The 15,235-nt window shown below is 46.9% G+C and overlaps 1 protein-coding gene across 1 annotated transcript in view; it reads left to right on the top strand.

Annotated features, from left to right (window-relative positions):
- mpp7a (MAGUK p55 scaffold protein 7a) overlaps window positions 1-15,235 on the top strand; it is a 171,172-nt gene that overhangs the window by 85,280 nt on the left and 70,657 nt on the right. Inside the window, exons 6-7 of the mRNA XM_079490163.1 lie at window positions 4,772-4,852; window positions 14,693-14,821. Of these exons, the coding sequence (XP_079346289.1) occupies window positions 4,772-4,852; window positions 14,693-14,821 (210 nt within the window). The remainder of the gene's footprint in view (window positions 1-4,771; window positions 4,853-14,692; window positions 14,822-15,235) is intronic.

Raw genomic sequence — 15,235 nt, forward strand, 5'->3', positions numbered from 1 at the left:
ATTGCTTGTTTCGGAGTATTTCCGGTATTGCAGTATTGATTTGATACTTTTACTTAAGTAAAAATTGTGAGTACTTTTTTTCACCGCTGTATATAGTACACAGACCTCCAGACCCTGCCAGCACTCCGCAGGGCAGGGGAGGGAGGGAGGATTCTCAGGACCCCTGTGATTTTTCACCGGCCCTCGCTGAGCAGACGTTGATCCCGCTCCTCGACAAGCGGCTCTTTGTATTGTGGGCTGCTCACCGCTGCTCCCTGGGCCCAACACACACACTCCACACTCTTCCACATCCAGGAGGTTCACCCATAAATCACGGCCTGCTCTGCCCAGGAGGAGGTTAGTTAGAGGGGTTGAGGAGCCAGATCTACCTCCCCCTTCCCTTCCCAGCTCCCCCCAACCCTGGAGATCTGTCATTAATGTGGTCCATCAAGGGTCCAGTGTTTAGAGACAGTTTCTTTTTCTTTTCTTTTTTTGTTTTCATATAAACTCCAATGGAACATTTTTTTTGTTTTGTTCTTCGCATCCCTGGAAGATGGTCTTTTCATCTGGGATTGAGACGAGGTCTTTTGGCCATGTCTACGGCATCATGGAGCATTGTGGCTACACTACGAACTGTATAATATATGGGCTACAGTCATAATCCTGATCATCTCCGTCTAGTCGTTTTGGCCTGCTGCTGGTATGCTGGCCTTTTGAACAGGCCCTCCACTAAAGACATAAGCAATCCTGGTCTTGACCCAACCATTCGTTACAACAGTTAAAGGCCAACATTCTAAATTGCCATTCGTTTCAAACATTCTGGAAAAGACAGTCTTGTCGCAACTTCTGGCAGCCGTGACAATAATATATTTGGACATTTTCAGTCAGGATTTAAAGAGTCTGCACTTATTAGATTCACAAACAGTCTTTAATGAATGCCGTGCTTGCTTTTCTTATTTGAGTGCAGTATTTTACACCAATGATCATAATATTCGTATATCAATAGATTACATCAGTGGGTTGGCAATGGCATATATAGGACTGCTTTGGAGTGATTTGCAACATATTTGACAAATCCTAGGTGTGTTTGGTGACCATGGGCCTCATTCACTAAGCTGGGATCTGTCAAATCTGTCATTCACTGGGCTGATCCTCTAATATAGTCATGTCTGATTGTAAATCACTCCTAATGAGAATCATACTGTAGCATCTTCAATTCTGCCATACCACCAGCTCCCGCTCCAGTGTCTTCATCAGTGCCACCGTTTCCAAGCCATGCAGCATGGCTAATCCCACTACTGTCCCCTCTCACTCTTGGCTGGTACCCTTCTGTCACAAATCACTCCTGACACTTTCCTCCATCCATTCCACCCTGTTCGTGCACATGTTTAATCCAGGATCAGTTCCATCATTGTTCTTACAATTTACAATTTACAATTTACAATTTAGGCATTTAGCAGACGCTCTTAATCCAGAGCGACTTACATTAAGCAAAAACAAAAAGCATGGCATACATCACATGTATAAAAAGTAGTTATCATGAATCATGCGTAAACTAAGAACGTAACAGTGGAGTATCTATGTAAACTATACATACTATACTATATAATATATTATACATGTGTACTATAAAGTGCTATGACTACATAAAGTGCAATTCTAGAGCTGTCTACATAACAAGCTATAAGTCTGTTTAAAATACTATCTAAGTCTACATAATGTGCTATCTAAGGGGCTAGGCTAGGGCAAGTGCTACGGGCCATGGTGGAGTCTGAAGAGGTGGGTTTTCAGACTACGGCGGAAGATTGGGAGTGAGGCTGCAGTTCTGACTGCAATGGGAAGTGCATTCCATAGTTTTGGAGCCAGAAGGGAGAAGAGTTTGGGACGTGTGGAGCGTTGTCCCGGCGTTTTTAGTGAAGGTACCTCCAGCTTCCCTGCGTTGGCTGATCTGAGTGAGCGGGAGGGTTTGTAGGGTACGATCATACTTGTGAGATATGGGGGGGCCATGCCTTTGGTTGCTTTGAATGCCAGCATCAGAGTTTTGTATTCTGTGCGGGCAGCGACCGGGAGCCAATGGAGCGAGCGGAGAAGGGGGGAGACGTGTGAGAATTTTGGCTGGTTGAAGACCAAGCGTGCTGCGGCATTTTGGATCAGTTGGAGGGGCTTAAGTGCACATGCCGGTAGGCCAGTAAGGAGGGAGTTGCAATAGTCAAGTTTTGACAAGACTGTTGTCTGGATTAGGAGCTGGGCTGACTCCTGGGTGAGGAACGGTCTAATTCGTCGTATGTTGTAGAGTGTAAACCTACAGGATCTAGTGACAGCTGTGATGTGTGTTTTGAACGAGAGCTGACTGTCCAGGACAACACCAAGGTTCCTGGCTGTCGGGACAGACTTTACCAGGGCGTTGTCTACGGAGATAGTTAGCTCCCGCATAGGGCAGGACTTAGCTGGGAAGAACAGAAGCTCAGTCTTGTCTGGGTTCAGCTTGAGGTGGTTGGAAGACATCCACTGTGAGATGTCAGCCAGGCATGCAGTGATGCGCTCTTCTACCTGGGTGGCAGAGGGGGGGAAGGATAGAAACAGTTGTGTGTCATCGGCATAGCAGTGATAGGATATATTGTGAGCAGAGATGATGGTGCCAAGGGATTTAGTGTACAGTGAGAAGAGGAGGGGACCAAGTACAGATCCCTGTGGGACCCCAGTTTGGAGGGTGCGGGGGGGTGATAGCAAACCTTTCCAAGAAACCTGGTAAGTCCGGTCAGAGAGGTAGGAGGAGAACCACTTCAGCGCCGTCCCGCCTATGCCTAGATCAGCTAGGGTGCCTAGGAGCAGCTGGTGGTTCACTGTGTCAAATGCCGCCGATAGGTCTAGGAGAATCAGGACTGCAGAGTGGGAAGCAGCCTGGGCAGCATGTAGTGCTTCTGTGACTGCGAGGAGTGCAGTTTCCGTGGAGTGTGCCTTCTTGAATCCTGACTGGTTGGGATCCAGCAGGTTGTTCTCTGAGAGATGGAGAGAAAGCTGGTTAGAGACAACACGTTCAAGGGTTTTGGAAAGAAAGGAAAGGAGTGATACCGGTCTGTAGTTCTTGACATCTGAGGGGTCAAGAGTTGGTTTTTTGAGGAGTGGTGATACCCTGGCTGACTTGAAGGCAGATGGGACGCAGCCTGAGGTTACTGAGGTGTTGATAATGGAAGTGATGAAGGGGAGCAAGTCAGGTGCGATGGTCTGGAAGATTGGAGACGGGGCGGGGTCAAGAGGACAGGTGGTAGGTCTAGTGGATGTGACTAGTTTCAGGACCTCATCTGGGGATAGAGGAGAGAAGGAGGACATGCATGGTATGTTATGGTTAGCATTGGTTGAGTCGAGTGCTTCTTTATGGGGGAGGGGGGTAAAGGAGCTACTGATATCATCAACCTTCTTTTCGAAGTAGTTGGCAAAGGCCTCCGCGGTGAGGGATGAGGGTTGAGTGGGGGGAGGGGGTTTAAGGAGGGAGGAGAAAGTGGAGAAGAGTTTCCTTGTTTGCACTTCTTCTTTGCACTTCACTATTGTGCCGCTATCTTATCTGTTCACGCGACAATCTGTTCATCAAATGCCTGAACACACGATATCTGAACAGTTTCTACAATCAGACGGTTGAATGAAAAAGGCATGAACACCACCTGGTGGTTTTTCCATTCTGCACAAAACGGTCTTTAAACGGCACCTTAAGAAAAACTCTACCTGCTGCTACTTTTGTTTTCCCTCACCTTTGCTTTCACTTTCGCTATCTATACCTTTACTTGTTCTGTTTAACTTGTTTTCTCTCTCTTTCCCTTTGCTTTCACTCTACCTTTATCCTCTCTCTTCTCTCAGAATAATAAACTATAAAACAATGGAGCGCACATATTAAAAAAATAATTTGGAAATAGAATTTCTGTTCATTTGTCACATAACAGGTACTGCTTTACACCTGTAAACACCTGTAAAGCAGTGCAAATAAAGCTGATTCAGATTCTTACATGTCTTATAAGCTCGATACTCGATAAGCTGCAAATTCTATGAAACACTGCAGCTAGTCTGTTCAGTTTGAACTCAAATCTGGAGAAGAGAACATCCAAATCAGTTTTTCTTGTCACATCATAGGTTTACAGAAGTAAAAAAAAGTGGGTTAAATTCATTTTTGTGCTTTCCATTAAAAACGAAAGGCAATAAGAAGAAGGGGGTGAGATGAATCAAAGAAACAACAAATCATGTACAGTACATATTTACACATAGTACCTGAGGTAAGATTATATGCGTGAGCAGCAGATATACATACTGCACGTGATATGCTATGGACGTTAGTTATGGTGCGAGAAAGCACAAGAAAACACAAAGTCTTGTATATGGGATTTAGGTGCAAAGTGTTACGTGTCATGTTACTCTGGTTCCCTGTCTGTTTTTTGTTTTTGCGTATTACTCTTAAGGCACTTAAACAAACCTGTGCATAGCCTGAGGTCCTTAGGGAGGAACCTTCTGGTAGTTCTGGAGCTTTAGATAAAGGGTGATGGAGCCTTTGCCGTCGGGGCTTCTCCACTCTGGAATGACCTGCCCGAGGAGCTCCGGTTGGATAAATCAGTGCATGCTCCTAAATCACTTCTTGTGTTAGTATTGCATGTCTGCTGTTTTCTATCACTGGTACTTAGTCTCTTTAATTCATCTCTTTACAAATGAGTAAAACAAATCTCTCTCTCTCTCTCTCTCTCTCTCTCTCTCTCTCTCTCTCTCTCTCTCTCTCTCTCTCTCTCTCTCTCTCTCTCTCTCTCTCCTCTAGCTCTCTGAGGCGCTCCAGGAGAAAGCAGCCAATGGTGACATCAAAGAGCTCCTCACACTGCTGGCCAATCCCCATGTCAAGGTAAGTTTGACATCCATCAAACCGGAACGCGTATATAGTAATTACTCAAGAACATGTCAAATAAAGACTAGATTGTTATGTGATTATGTCCATGGTGCGGGAAAAATAAATGTTGCTTACAAGATCCTGCCCCATTGTGTTGTTGCACAACCACTCAGAATAACAGAGTACACTTCAAATGAAATGTCAGCCAGTCAGTCAGAAATCCTCAGGGATATGAATTTTGCAGACAGAATCACACAAGTCTAATGTGATATAAAGGACAATAAACAGTAATACCTAGAACAGTGGTCCCCGATATAGTGACTAAAATCAACCTATATTCATTAAATAGTCAATATATTATCACAACTATTTGTAAAGATCAATTGATGATATAAAAGGCAGAAATAGACGCCTCAGTCTGTATAGTACGATTAACTGACTCCAGTATGGCTTATGCTTTACTATCATGAAGCAGGGCTGAACAGCTGAACACGGCTTAATGCTGACATTAAACCGTTTTCATGATCACACTGTTAACGCAACATACACAAACTAGTCAGCGCAGCGAGCGAGCTCGAGGCCCCTTCCTCAGTCATCTTGGCTGTTGCACTCGGTCTCGTTAGCCAGAAACGGACAGCTTCAATATATATTTTTACACGTTTTGTCCAAATACATAAGCCCGGCCATCCGTCAGGGCTCCCAGGTGGTGTCTCTGACAGCACTGTGACTGAGAGATGGAAGGACGCTGGGGGGAGGAGGGGGGAGAGTTGGACAGGCACATCTGTAACGCGTGGCCGTCACACACATTCGCCTCCTGCAGCCAGAAACAACAGCTCAGGGTATACAGCGCCTGCCCCCCCCCCCCCCCCCCCCCCCCTTCATGTCAAACAGCAGGGGGTCAGGAGACTTGCCATCCAGGAGGCTGAGGCCCAGACCAGTGGAATCCATGAAGATTGAATGAGGCGCACACGCACATACACGGCAACACTGACACATATGCACACGCACATACACGGCAACACTGACACACACGCGCATACACGGCAACACTGACACACACGCGCATACACGGCAACACTGACACATATTCACACGCGCATACACGGCCACATATGCACATGCGCATACACAGCAACACTGACACATATGCACATGCGCATACACGGCAACACTGACACATATGCACATGCGCATACACGGCAACACTGACACATATGCACATGCGCATACACGGCAACACTGACACATATGCACACGCGCTTACACAGCAACACTGACACATATGCACACGCGCTTACACGGCAACACTGACACATATGCACACGCGCATACACAGCAACACTGACACATATGCACACGCGCTTACACAGCAACACTGACACATATGCACATGCACATACACGGCAACACTGACACATATGCACACGCGCATACACGGCAACACTGACACATATGCACATGCGCATACACGGCAACACTGACACATATGCACATGCGCATACACGGCAACACTGACACATATGCACATGCGCATACACGGCAACACTGACACATAAGCACATGCGCATACACGGCAACACTGACACATATGCACATGCGCATACACGGCAACACTGACACATACGCACATGCGCATACACAGCAACACTGACACATATGCACACGCGCATACACAGCAACACTGACACATATGCACATGCGCATACACGGCAACACTGACACACATGCACAGTCGTTGAACGGATATGCATTCTCATATACCCACAGATAAATGGCTAGAGACAGCTCCAGCACACATTCACATGTATGCACATGCTCCCCTGCTGTGTAGACAAATGAACATTAGTTTAATCTATCACGCACTCACCCTCCTAAACTGTAGTTCACGACTTGAGAAACATCTCCTTTGTCTCCATCAACACAGAGGGGTTCCGCCATTACTCATCATCAGAACCTCTGGCGATTCTGTTTTAATGGCGTTCGCAGCGAATCCTTCTGGCTCCAACTGTCGATCCCTCAAAATGGAGAGGTTGTGAAACTCATCAATCAGAGCGCCTGACAGCTGTGGTGGAAGAGGCAAAGAGAATGAAATGCAGGAGTGCAGTCCAGCCATACAGTATATAAACACACAGTATATAAACACACACACACACACACACACACACACACACACACACACACACACACACACACGGCACACACACACGGCACACGCACCTGCTTGCTAGTAAAATATCCTGCCCATAGTCCCGAAGTGCCCGAAGTGTCCTTGAGCAAGACACTGAACCCCTAATTGCTCCTGATGTGTAGGTTGGTGTCTTGCATTGTTTCCTTCGGCATCGGTGTATGAATGTATGTGTGAATGTAATGCACAATCAATGTAAAGCACCTTGGATAAAGGCATTTACACTCGGATTTGAGGAACAAGGGCCACACCTTGGAAGTGGTAGCAAGTCGATTCACAGTGGCTGTATGTATACATGTGTATGTTCAGACGTGCACATGCCATCTTCCACATTGTCTACCCCCACTCTCATGGAGAACTTTATATTCGCTGGTTTGAGTCTCCACCGCAAAGCTGTAGAGTGTGTGTATGTGTCTTTGTGTGTGTGTGCGCTCGCACATTTTGAAACCGCTCGCCGGTTAACCCATTTTGGGCGGGAACCCATTTTGGGCGGGAACCCCTTTTGGTGTTTTAAACATGTTATAATTATGGCTATTGAAAAATAGCAGATCTATTGAAAAATAGCAGATCTATTGAAAAATAGCAGATCTACAAGCTCATAGCGCGCCACTGAGTGGCACGCTACAAGCTTGTAGGTCTGCTATTTTTGAAAAATCGTGAAAATATTTATTTCAGAAAACTGGAGGATTTAGAATATATTTTTTTTAATTGTGAGGTCAGGCCTAAATGGGTTAAGCGCTCGCACAGGCTGCTTGCAGGAGCAACCCGGTCACCATCGATTAGTTCCAGTGCTGTGGCAGGGGGAGAGTTTTGACTGTAACACGCTGAGGTTTTGGAAGACCCTCACAGCTCCCTTTGACAGAGTCTCAAAGCACAGACGGGCCCGTGGGCTTCAAGACCCAAAGCACTGGAAGCATTAACATTTCTTTCTTTCTCTCGCTCCCATTCTCCGTCCCCCCCCATCCGTCCTCCGGGGGGCACTCGGTACCGTACCAGCCCACCTCCCGTGTAAATCACAGGGCTGGGGGTGTAAAACACAAGCAGATGGCAGTGGCTGCTGCCTTTGAATGGCGTCTCTGTGCGATAGTAACTGTATCACTCTCAATTATGGCTGAAATGATCCATTCCTTGGGTGGGGACATAAATCAGCCTCTTTAAAGCAGCCCCCCCGTCTCTCTCTCTCTCTCTCTCTGTCTCTCTCTTTCCTCTTCCTCTTTGTCTCTCTCTCTCTCCCTCTTCCCCTTTCCCCGTCCCCTTTTTATGAGTCTCATATGAAAAAACAACTTTTGCCGGCATTAGCCACCCGCGTAAGAAAAACTAATATTGACAGTGATGAAAGTGCCAATTATGATGGTGGTGCCTGTTTCCGCTTGCCCTGGTGTGTGTGTGTGTGTGTGTGTGTGTGTGTGTGTGTGTGTGTGTGTGTGTGTGTGTGTGTGTGTGTGTGTGTGTGTGTGTGTGTGTGTGTGTGTGTGTGTGTGTGTGTGTGTGTGTGTGTGTGTGTGTGTGTGTGTGTGTGTGTGTGTGTGTGTGTGTGTGTGTGTGTGTGCGTGCGCACGTGTGCGCCATGTATGCACGCACAGCGCACACACTCTTATTCAATCCATACATAGATGTGTGTATGCCATTCACGCGGGTTCTGAGGTTACAGCGAGGGGGTGAATGTGTGAGTCTTTACGTCCCAGCCCGCCTACAGCAGCAAGCGTGGCCACCCCAGTGGGCAGGGAGGGCCCATGCCCGCATGGGGCCAGTAGTAAACTGAGCGGACTGGCTGCTGCTAACAGGGTCCGGAGGCCAATGCCAGGAAAGCATGTGCAGGTTTATTTGGACAAGCACAGTGATCTGTTTTTATATGATCCCTATTATGTCTAATGAACACAAACACACAACCCAGAGAGAGAGAGAGAGGACAGATGACTGGAAAACAAGGGCGAGACCTCCAGGCTTCCCCTCTTTCTTCTCGTTTTCATTCATTCATTCTCTCTTTTCTGTTCATCCCTCCATCTTTCTCTCTCTCTTTCTTTCTTTCCTTCGCTCTCTCTCCAGCCCGCCCCCCTTCTTCTGCCCTCTGCGTCCAGGTCTGAGCTCTAACACGGATAATATCAGCTCTAAGATTCAATTAGGAGGCGAAGCTCTTAATTGACTCATAACAGTTGGCACACATGACCCTGAAGGAGCACATTATGCTGACCGGTGTAACAGCCCAAAATAACCCCGGCCAGACTATACCCGGGCTATAGGCTGTTCTGTACCCCAGGGCGTTTTCTGGGCTAGTCCAGTTTATGCCCCAGGGTATAAAACTGGACAGCCCAGAATATACCCATCTAGTCTGGATATTTGTGTGTGTGTGTGCATGTATGTGTGTGTTTGTTTGTTTACACGGGTATGGGGGATTCCACACCTACCCCAACAAATTCGTAAACAGGAACTTCATCACGATAATGTCATGTGACAAAGATAAGGTAGGGGTGTAACGGCATACCTAATAATATTGCACCATTTGAAGAACTGTACCTATTGTGGTTTCAGACTCTTTCACAGTACAACTATTGTGCAAAGCTTGTAAATACATGATATCCATGGGCTCTCTATCTTGTTAAAGCCAGCATAGTCCCACAGAGATGATGTTACAAAGATAACAAGCTAATTCAATGAGCTGAACTGATCTTAAGGTGGACTGACGTATAGGTGGACCAGAAACTTGTTTTGTGTCAATCTCAGCCACTCCTCCTAAATACATAACACGCATCTCCCAAGTTTAATAGTGCAAAATCAAGGACATTTCTCTGGCATTTCTACTTTTTCGCTACTGTATATCGAAAAAGTAATGAACCGTCATACAAAATATCACATCTCGGAACTGACAGAACTGTGAGTTTGGTGAACTGTTACTCTTCTAAAACTCAGTATAGCTTTAATCAGACCAGAACACTTACAGTAGGAGAGAAGAACCTGAGAGATTAGAAGGGATAACCCAAACAGCTCAGTAAAAAATAGCTCAGTCAGGAGAGATTAGTAATCAGTTGGATTAGTTGGGATCATGTCACGTGACCCGGCGTGAACAGGTGTCCGGTCAAATTCATTGACCAAGTGCTTAGTTCATCTCCAAGAAGACGTACCTGTTTGCCAGCAGTTACTTACAATTATCCAGCGACAACCACTGAAGATCAATACCAGCGGAAACGTACAATTATCCAGAGACAATTATCCGGTCATTACCAGAAGGCTTACCTTTAGGCTGAAATCTCAACGAAGAATATCTCAGCCGACTCTGCTCGAGGCTATCTTTTTTTCTTTTTTCACCTGAAATTAACTGACCAGACATCATCCCGGCATTGAGATTATACTGCTCTGACCTGCACAGTCTGCCCATAGTCTATCAAACTACAGAACTACATCTTTTGCTATGTGGGGGGAGAGATCAAAGAAGAATACACACAGCATGGGAGAATATGTGAGTGCACACTAGTGTCTGTGAGTGTGTTTATCCATGCCAGCTTGTGTGTGTGAGTGTGAGTGTGAGTGTGAGTGTGAGTGTGAGCGTGAGCGTGAGCGTGTGTGTGTGTGTGTGTGTGTGTGTGCGTGTGTACGTACTACGGAGAAACACCTACTGTATATATTGAGAGTGTCAGTGTCAGACTCAGTACATGTGTGTTTGTGTTCTGATACAGTATGTGTTATGAGGAAGGAGGAGAGACCCACACACTGCCACTTGCTGGTTCAAGAACTTTATTTTAAAGAGTCATAGCAACGTTTCGGCCTTTCGGCCTTCTTCAGGCATCTCATGCCTATATTTATATTTATGCAACTCACAGATGGACTTTAAACCTGACATTACTATTATGGGCATGTCATCGTTCTAGGCAAAATTCTAAATGTAAAAAAAACAACAAAACATTTTAAATAGTGAAAATAGCACTCGGAGGCCAAACGCAATGTCCGTCTAACACTGTCATAAGACCAAGATGCTTTTTTAACGATGTAAAGCTGTAATCAGGGTGAAAAGTTCTCTGTCTTTTGTTATGTGTTTGTCAGTCGTATGATGTTGTGCCCCAAAAAAGCAGATGTAGATCAGCTATGTTCTGTGCGTGACAGCGTTGCATGGTGCAAGTTGCAAATCTTTGGTCTGTACTAGGCTTTAATGAGAGCAGTCCATGTTCACTGAGCAGGGCTTCAGTGGACTGGACACGTGGCTGTTGATGGATATGTTGATTGCCTTCTATAGGCCTCAACCTTGTGACCTTGTATATTTTATTGAGAAAAGGATATCCCCTTGAGATGTATCATCTAGTTTTCGAGGGGGTCCAGCAACATACAGCACAATACAACAAGTACATTCATACATACATAATCTAGGACAGAACAAACAACAACGCTCTCCTAAAACTAGCCGCTCCCTCTCCCTCCCTGATCACCCGCAGCATAGTATCAATAAATCAATATATTCATGTAATGATATAAATATGTAAAGATGATGAGCATGGCCGAGAACCATGACAGACATGCAAATGCGATATCCTGCATTAACCCATTTTGGGCGGCAACCCCTTTTGGTGTTTTAAGCATTATGTTATACTTTAGCTACTGAAAAATAGCAGATCTACAAGCTCGTAGATCTGCTATTTTTGAAAAATCGTCAAAATGTGGCGCAAATCTTTGAATATATATATTCTTTCACAGCCAAAGTTTTTAACTCAAATCTTTGCTTCTGGGGAGGGGTCCCTGGAACAACATACTTTCAGATGGGGGTCGGCGGCCAATTACATATAATCTTGGGGGTCCTTGACATGAAAATGTTTGAGAACGACTGACATAGAAACATGGGTTTTTCAGAAAACTGTCAGGATTTAGAAGGTATTTGTAGAATCGTTCCCAGGTCAAAATGCGTTAACAACACCGTTGATGAATACACAGAGTAGAGTACAAACATGCACATGCACCTTAATTAAATGACAGCAAGTTGAAGTATAGTAAATTCGCAGCCTGATATAAGAGACAGTACAATCAGTAACAATCAGAGGCATTTAGAAACAGGAGCAGGGTGTTTGAAGATGAGTAATGATAGACACTTTAAAAAATATTGAAGGAGTTAATGGATCTGAGGGAACTGGGGAGATTGTTCCAGTCGATTTAAATGGCTTTAAATGTAAAAGCACGTCGACCAACTTATTTTCTGATACGGGACGCCACAGTGGCCACATGTAGGTGCAGACCCCTAGGACCCCCCTTCCCCCCACCACCCCACCCCACTGTGTCGGGGGCCAGGCTTTGATTGACGCCTGGATGACCCCTTAAGGTGTTGGCAGTCGTCGGTGAGGTGAGTGACAGCCTAACGCCATCACTCGGGTCCTCGACGCCACACGTGTCCAACCTCAGGCTCGAAACCCCCCCACCCTGACCACCCCGGGACACGGGCGCCCTTTAACCGCTGCTGTTTTCGGAAACTCTGGGAACTCGATACGACGCCACATTAAAAGAGCCCCCGCCTCTAGAAAAAGAAGCGGAGCAGAAGAAAGCGAAGGCGAAATGGAAAAAGAGACGGCAGCCACAGGATCAGGAGCGTTCCTCTGCAAATATTTGCTCTGTAATATTTTATTCTGCTCTGAACGGACCGCAGTCTACGACTCCCTCCCATTCAGTGGCAAGGAGAATAAGTCTATTATAGAATCCACGCCGTGTCGGTGTGCGTAATGTCGAGGGACCGCTCTCCTCGCAGATAAAATCATCCGATCAGATTTTGTCTATATTGACCCTATCAAAAACACTGTAGAGGCGCTGTGCCTCTTAAATGTCCACAATCCCCCCTCCCTTTATGGCATGACACAATGCTATAACCACAATTTATATTGTGTAATCCATCCAGAATGGCTTTCGGGGGATCCCGTTTCTCCCAAATCCGCTTTCCCTTTATCGTCGGCCTCAGCTGCAAACATTTTTATCATTTCATCATTTTTTCCCGCAGTGCTCCAGCAGATAGCTCAGCGCCATAAAAATACAGCATCCGTCCGTCATGCAATTCAACACATAGCATCTATTTATAGGCCCAGGCCGGGTCTGTTGTGCGCTCTTGGCCTGGCCTGAGGGATCCACCTGGCTGTTTCTGGAGGACAGCTATGGAAAGAAACACCATGGAAGAAGAGCGAACAAGTGTCGAGGAGGGAGAATTATGGGTAGAAAAGAGAGAAAAGACATCTTTCTTCTTTTTTTTACCACTTTCAACCTGGTGTCCCTATAAAATATAAAAACAGTTTAAGAAATAGAGCTCGTGGCACATGAATGTGTATATTCAAGTTAACCCCACAAACAGAAGGGAGGCATCAGAGTTTCTGTTAACAGGAATGGCATCGGTAAAGAGGGTGTGGGATGTAAACACATACAGTATGTGTAATTGTGTATGCATGTGTGTATGCACAGTACGTGTGCATGTACTGTATATGCGTGTGTGTAAGTGTGCATGTGTGCGTAATGTTTGTATGTGTGCGTGCATACAGCATGCATGTGTGTACACGCTCCAGCCGTCTGTCCTCTCTCCCATCTGCTCCCAGTTAGCAACATCTTGAACGCAGCAATGCAGCGCACTCCTCTGTCATAAAACACTGCACTCTTCTTCTCCTGCTCCTATCCTCCTCGATCCCTCGCCAACACACACTGTCTCTCCCCCCCAGCCCCCCCCCCCCCCCCCCCCCTCTCTCGCTCCCCATATTTCTGGCACGTGGTGAAGAGATGTTTTTCACTCTCCTCCTCGATCACGGAAAAAAGCGCCCCGCTTCCAGCTGCATCCCGGTGTGGACACAGAGCCGTTAAATAGTTTGAAAGATGAATCTCTCAATGGCATCATTCTTGTCTGCGTCCCGTCTCTCTCTCTCTCTCTGTATCCCTCTCTCTCTCTCTCTCTCTCTCTCTCTGTATCCCTCTCTCTCTCTGTATCCCTCTCTCTCTCTCTCTCTCTCCCGCTCCCTACAATGTGCTAAATACCTGAGGTGGCCGAGAACTTCATTACTTTGACTCCCCTACACTGCGGAGCATCGCACAACAACAGCTCGCCGTTCCTGTGAGATACCACCATACAACCCCCCCCCCACGCGCCCCCCGTTGTCTTGCTGCACTAGTGCTAGTAGTGATTCATAGGGTCGAGCAGCACTTTTGGGGCCCCCGGCTGCTGGGTGCCTTTAATCAGAAAGATGTATGGGGAGAGGACAAGGGGGTAGGGGGTGCGCTGCGGGCTAATGACAATTAACACATGTAAGCCGGAGCAACTGGCCCTGAATGTACATCGAATCCATCACACACCGCTCGGGGGCAGACACCCCAATCCATAACCGTCCTCCCCTCCGCTCTCTGCCTTTACTCTTCCAGCCTGCGCACAAAAAGAGAACGACAGGTTGAAACGGGTGATGGAGCGCATGGGCCATACTCCACGTAGTCGCTGATTAGGTCAAGTTGAGGGCCTTTTGTTGGTCTGAGGAGCGATGATAACCCTTCTCCTCTCTCTCCGTCCCTCCTCCCAGAGCCTCCTGTCTGTCCTGTTGGTCTGAGTAGCGATGATAACCCTTCTCCTCTCTCTCCTCTCTCTCCGTCCCTCCTCCCAGAGCCTCCTGTCTGTCCTGTTGGTCTGAGGAGCGATGATAACCCTTCTCCTCTCTCTCCTCTCTCTCCATCCCTCCTCCCAGAGCCTCCTGTCTGTCCACGACACAGTGGCCAAGAAGAGTTACGACCCCGAGCTCCCGCCTCTGCCGGACATCGAAGACGACGAGGATTCGGTGAAGATCATCCGCCTGGTTAAAAACAAGGAGCCTCTTGTGAGTACCTCGTTACAGTTATCTGGTGAGAACAGGCTAGCGGACGTGTGACGAAATGGCGCCTATACTGTATATACAGTAGAGCGTTCTGCGTGACCTCTGGCCCGTTTGCCCACAACACCAGAGAACAAGTACCCATACATGATTCTGAGGCGTCTTCGGGAAGCCTGTGGGAATCTAACCCGCGACCTTGAAGTTGTACGCGCCGTGCATAACCGAACCGGCCACAATTACCCTCGTTTCTTGGCTCCGTGTAATTTTCAGCCCGCTTCTGGGTCTGGGCTTTGTGTCTGCCAATGGCTTCCTTTTTCTATCCCGGTCCAGCGATGTTGCTCTTTCATCCCTAACATGCTCTCACGGCCGTACTGTACACCCCAGACATCAACAAGCCGGGCCAGTGCCAGCCAGGCCCTG

The sequence above is a fragment of the Electrona antarctica genome, assembly GCF_951216825.1.
Source record: "Electrona antarctica genome assembly, chromosome: 20".
Lineage (NCBI taxonomy): Eukaryota > Metazoa > Chordata > Actinopteri > Myctophiformes > Myctophidae > Electrona > Electrona antarctica.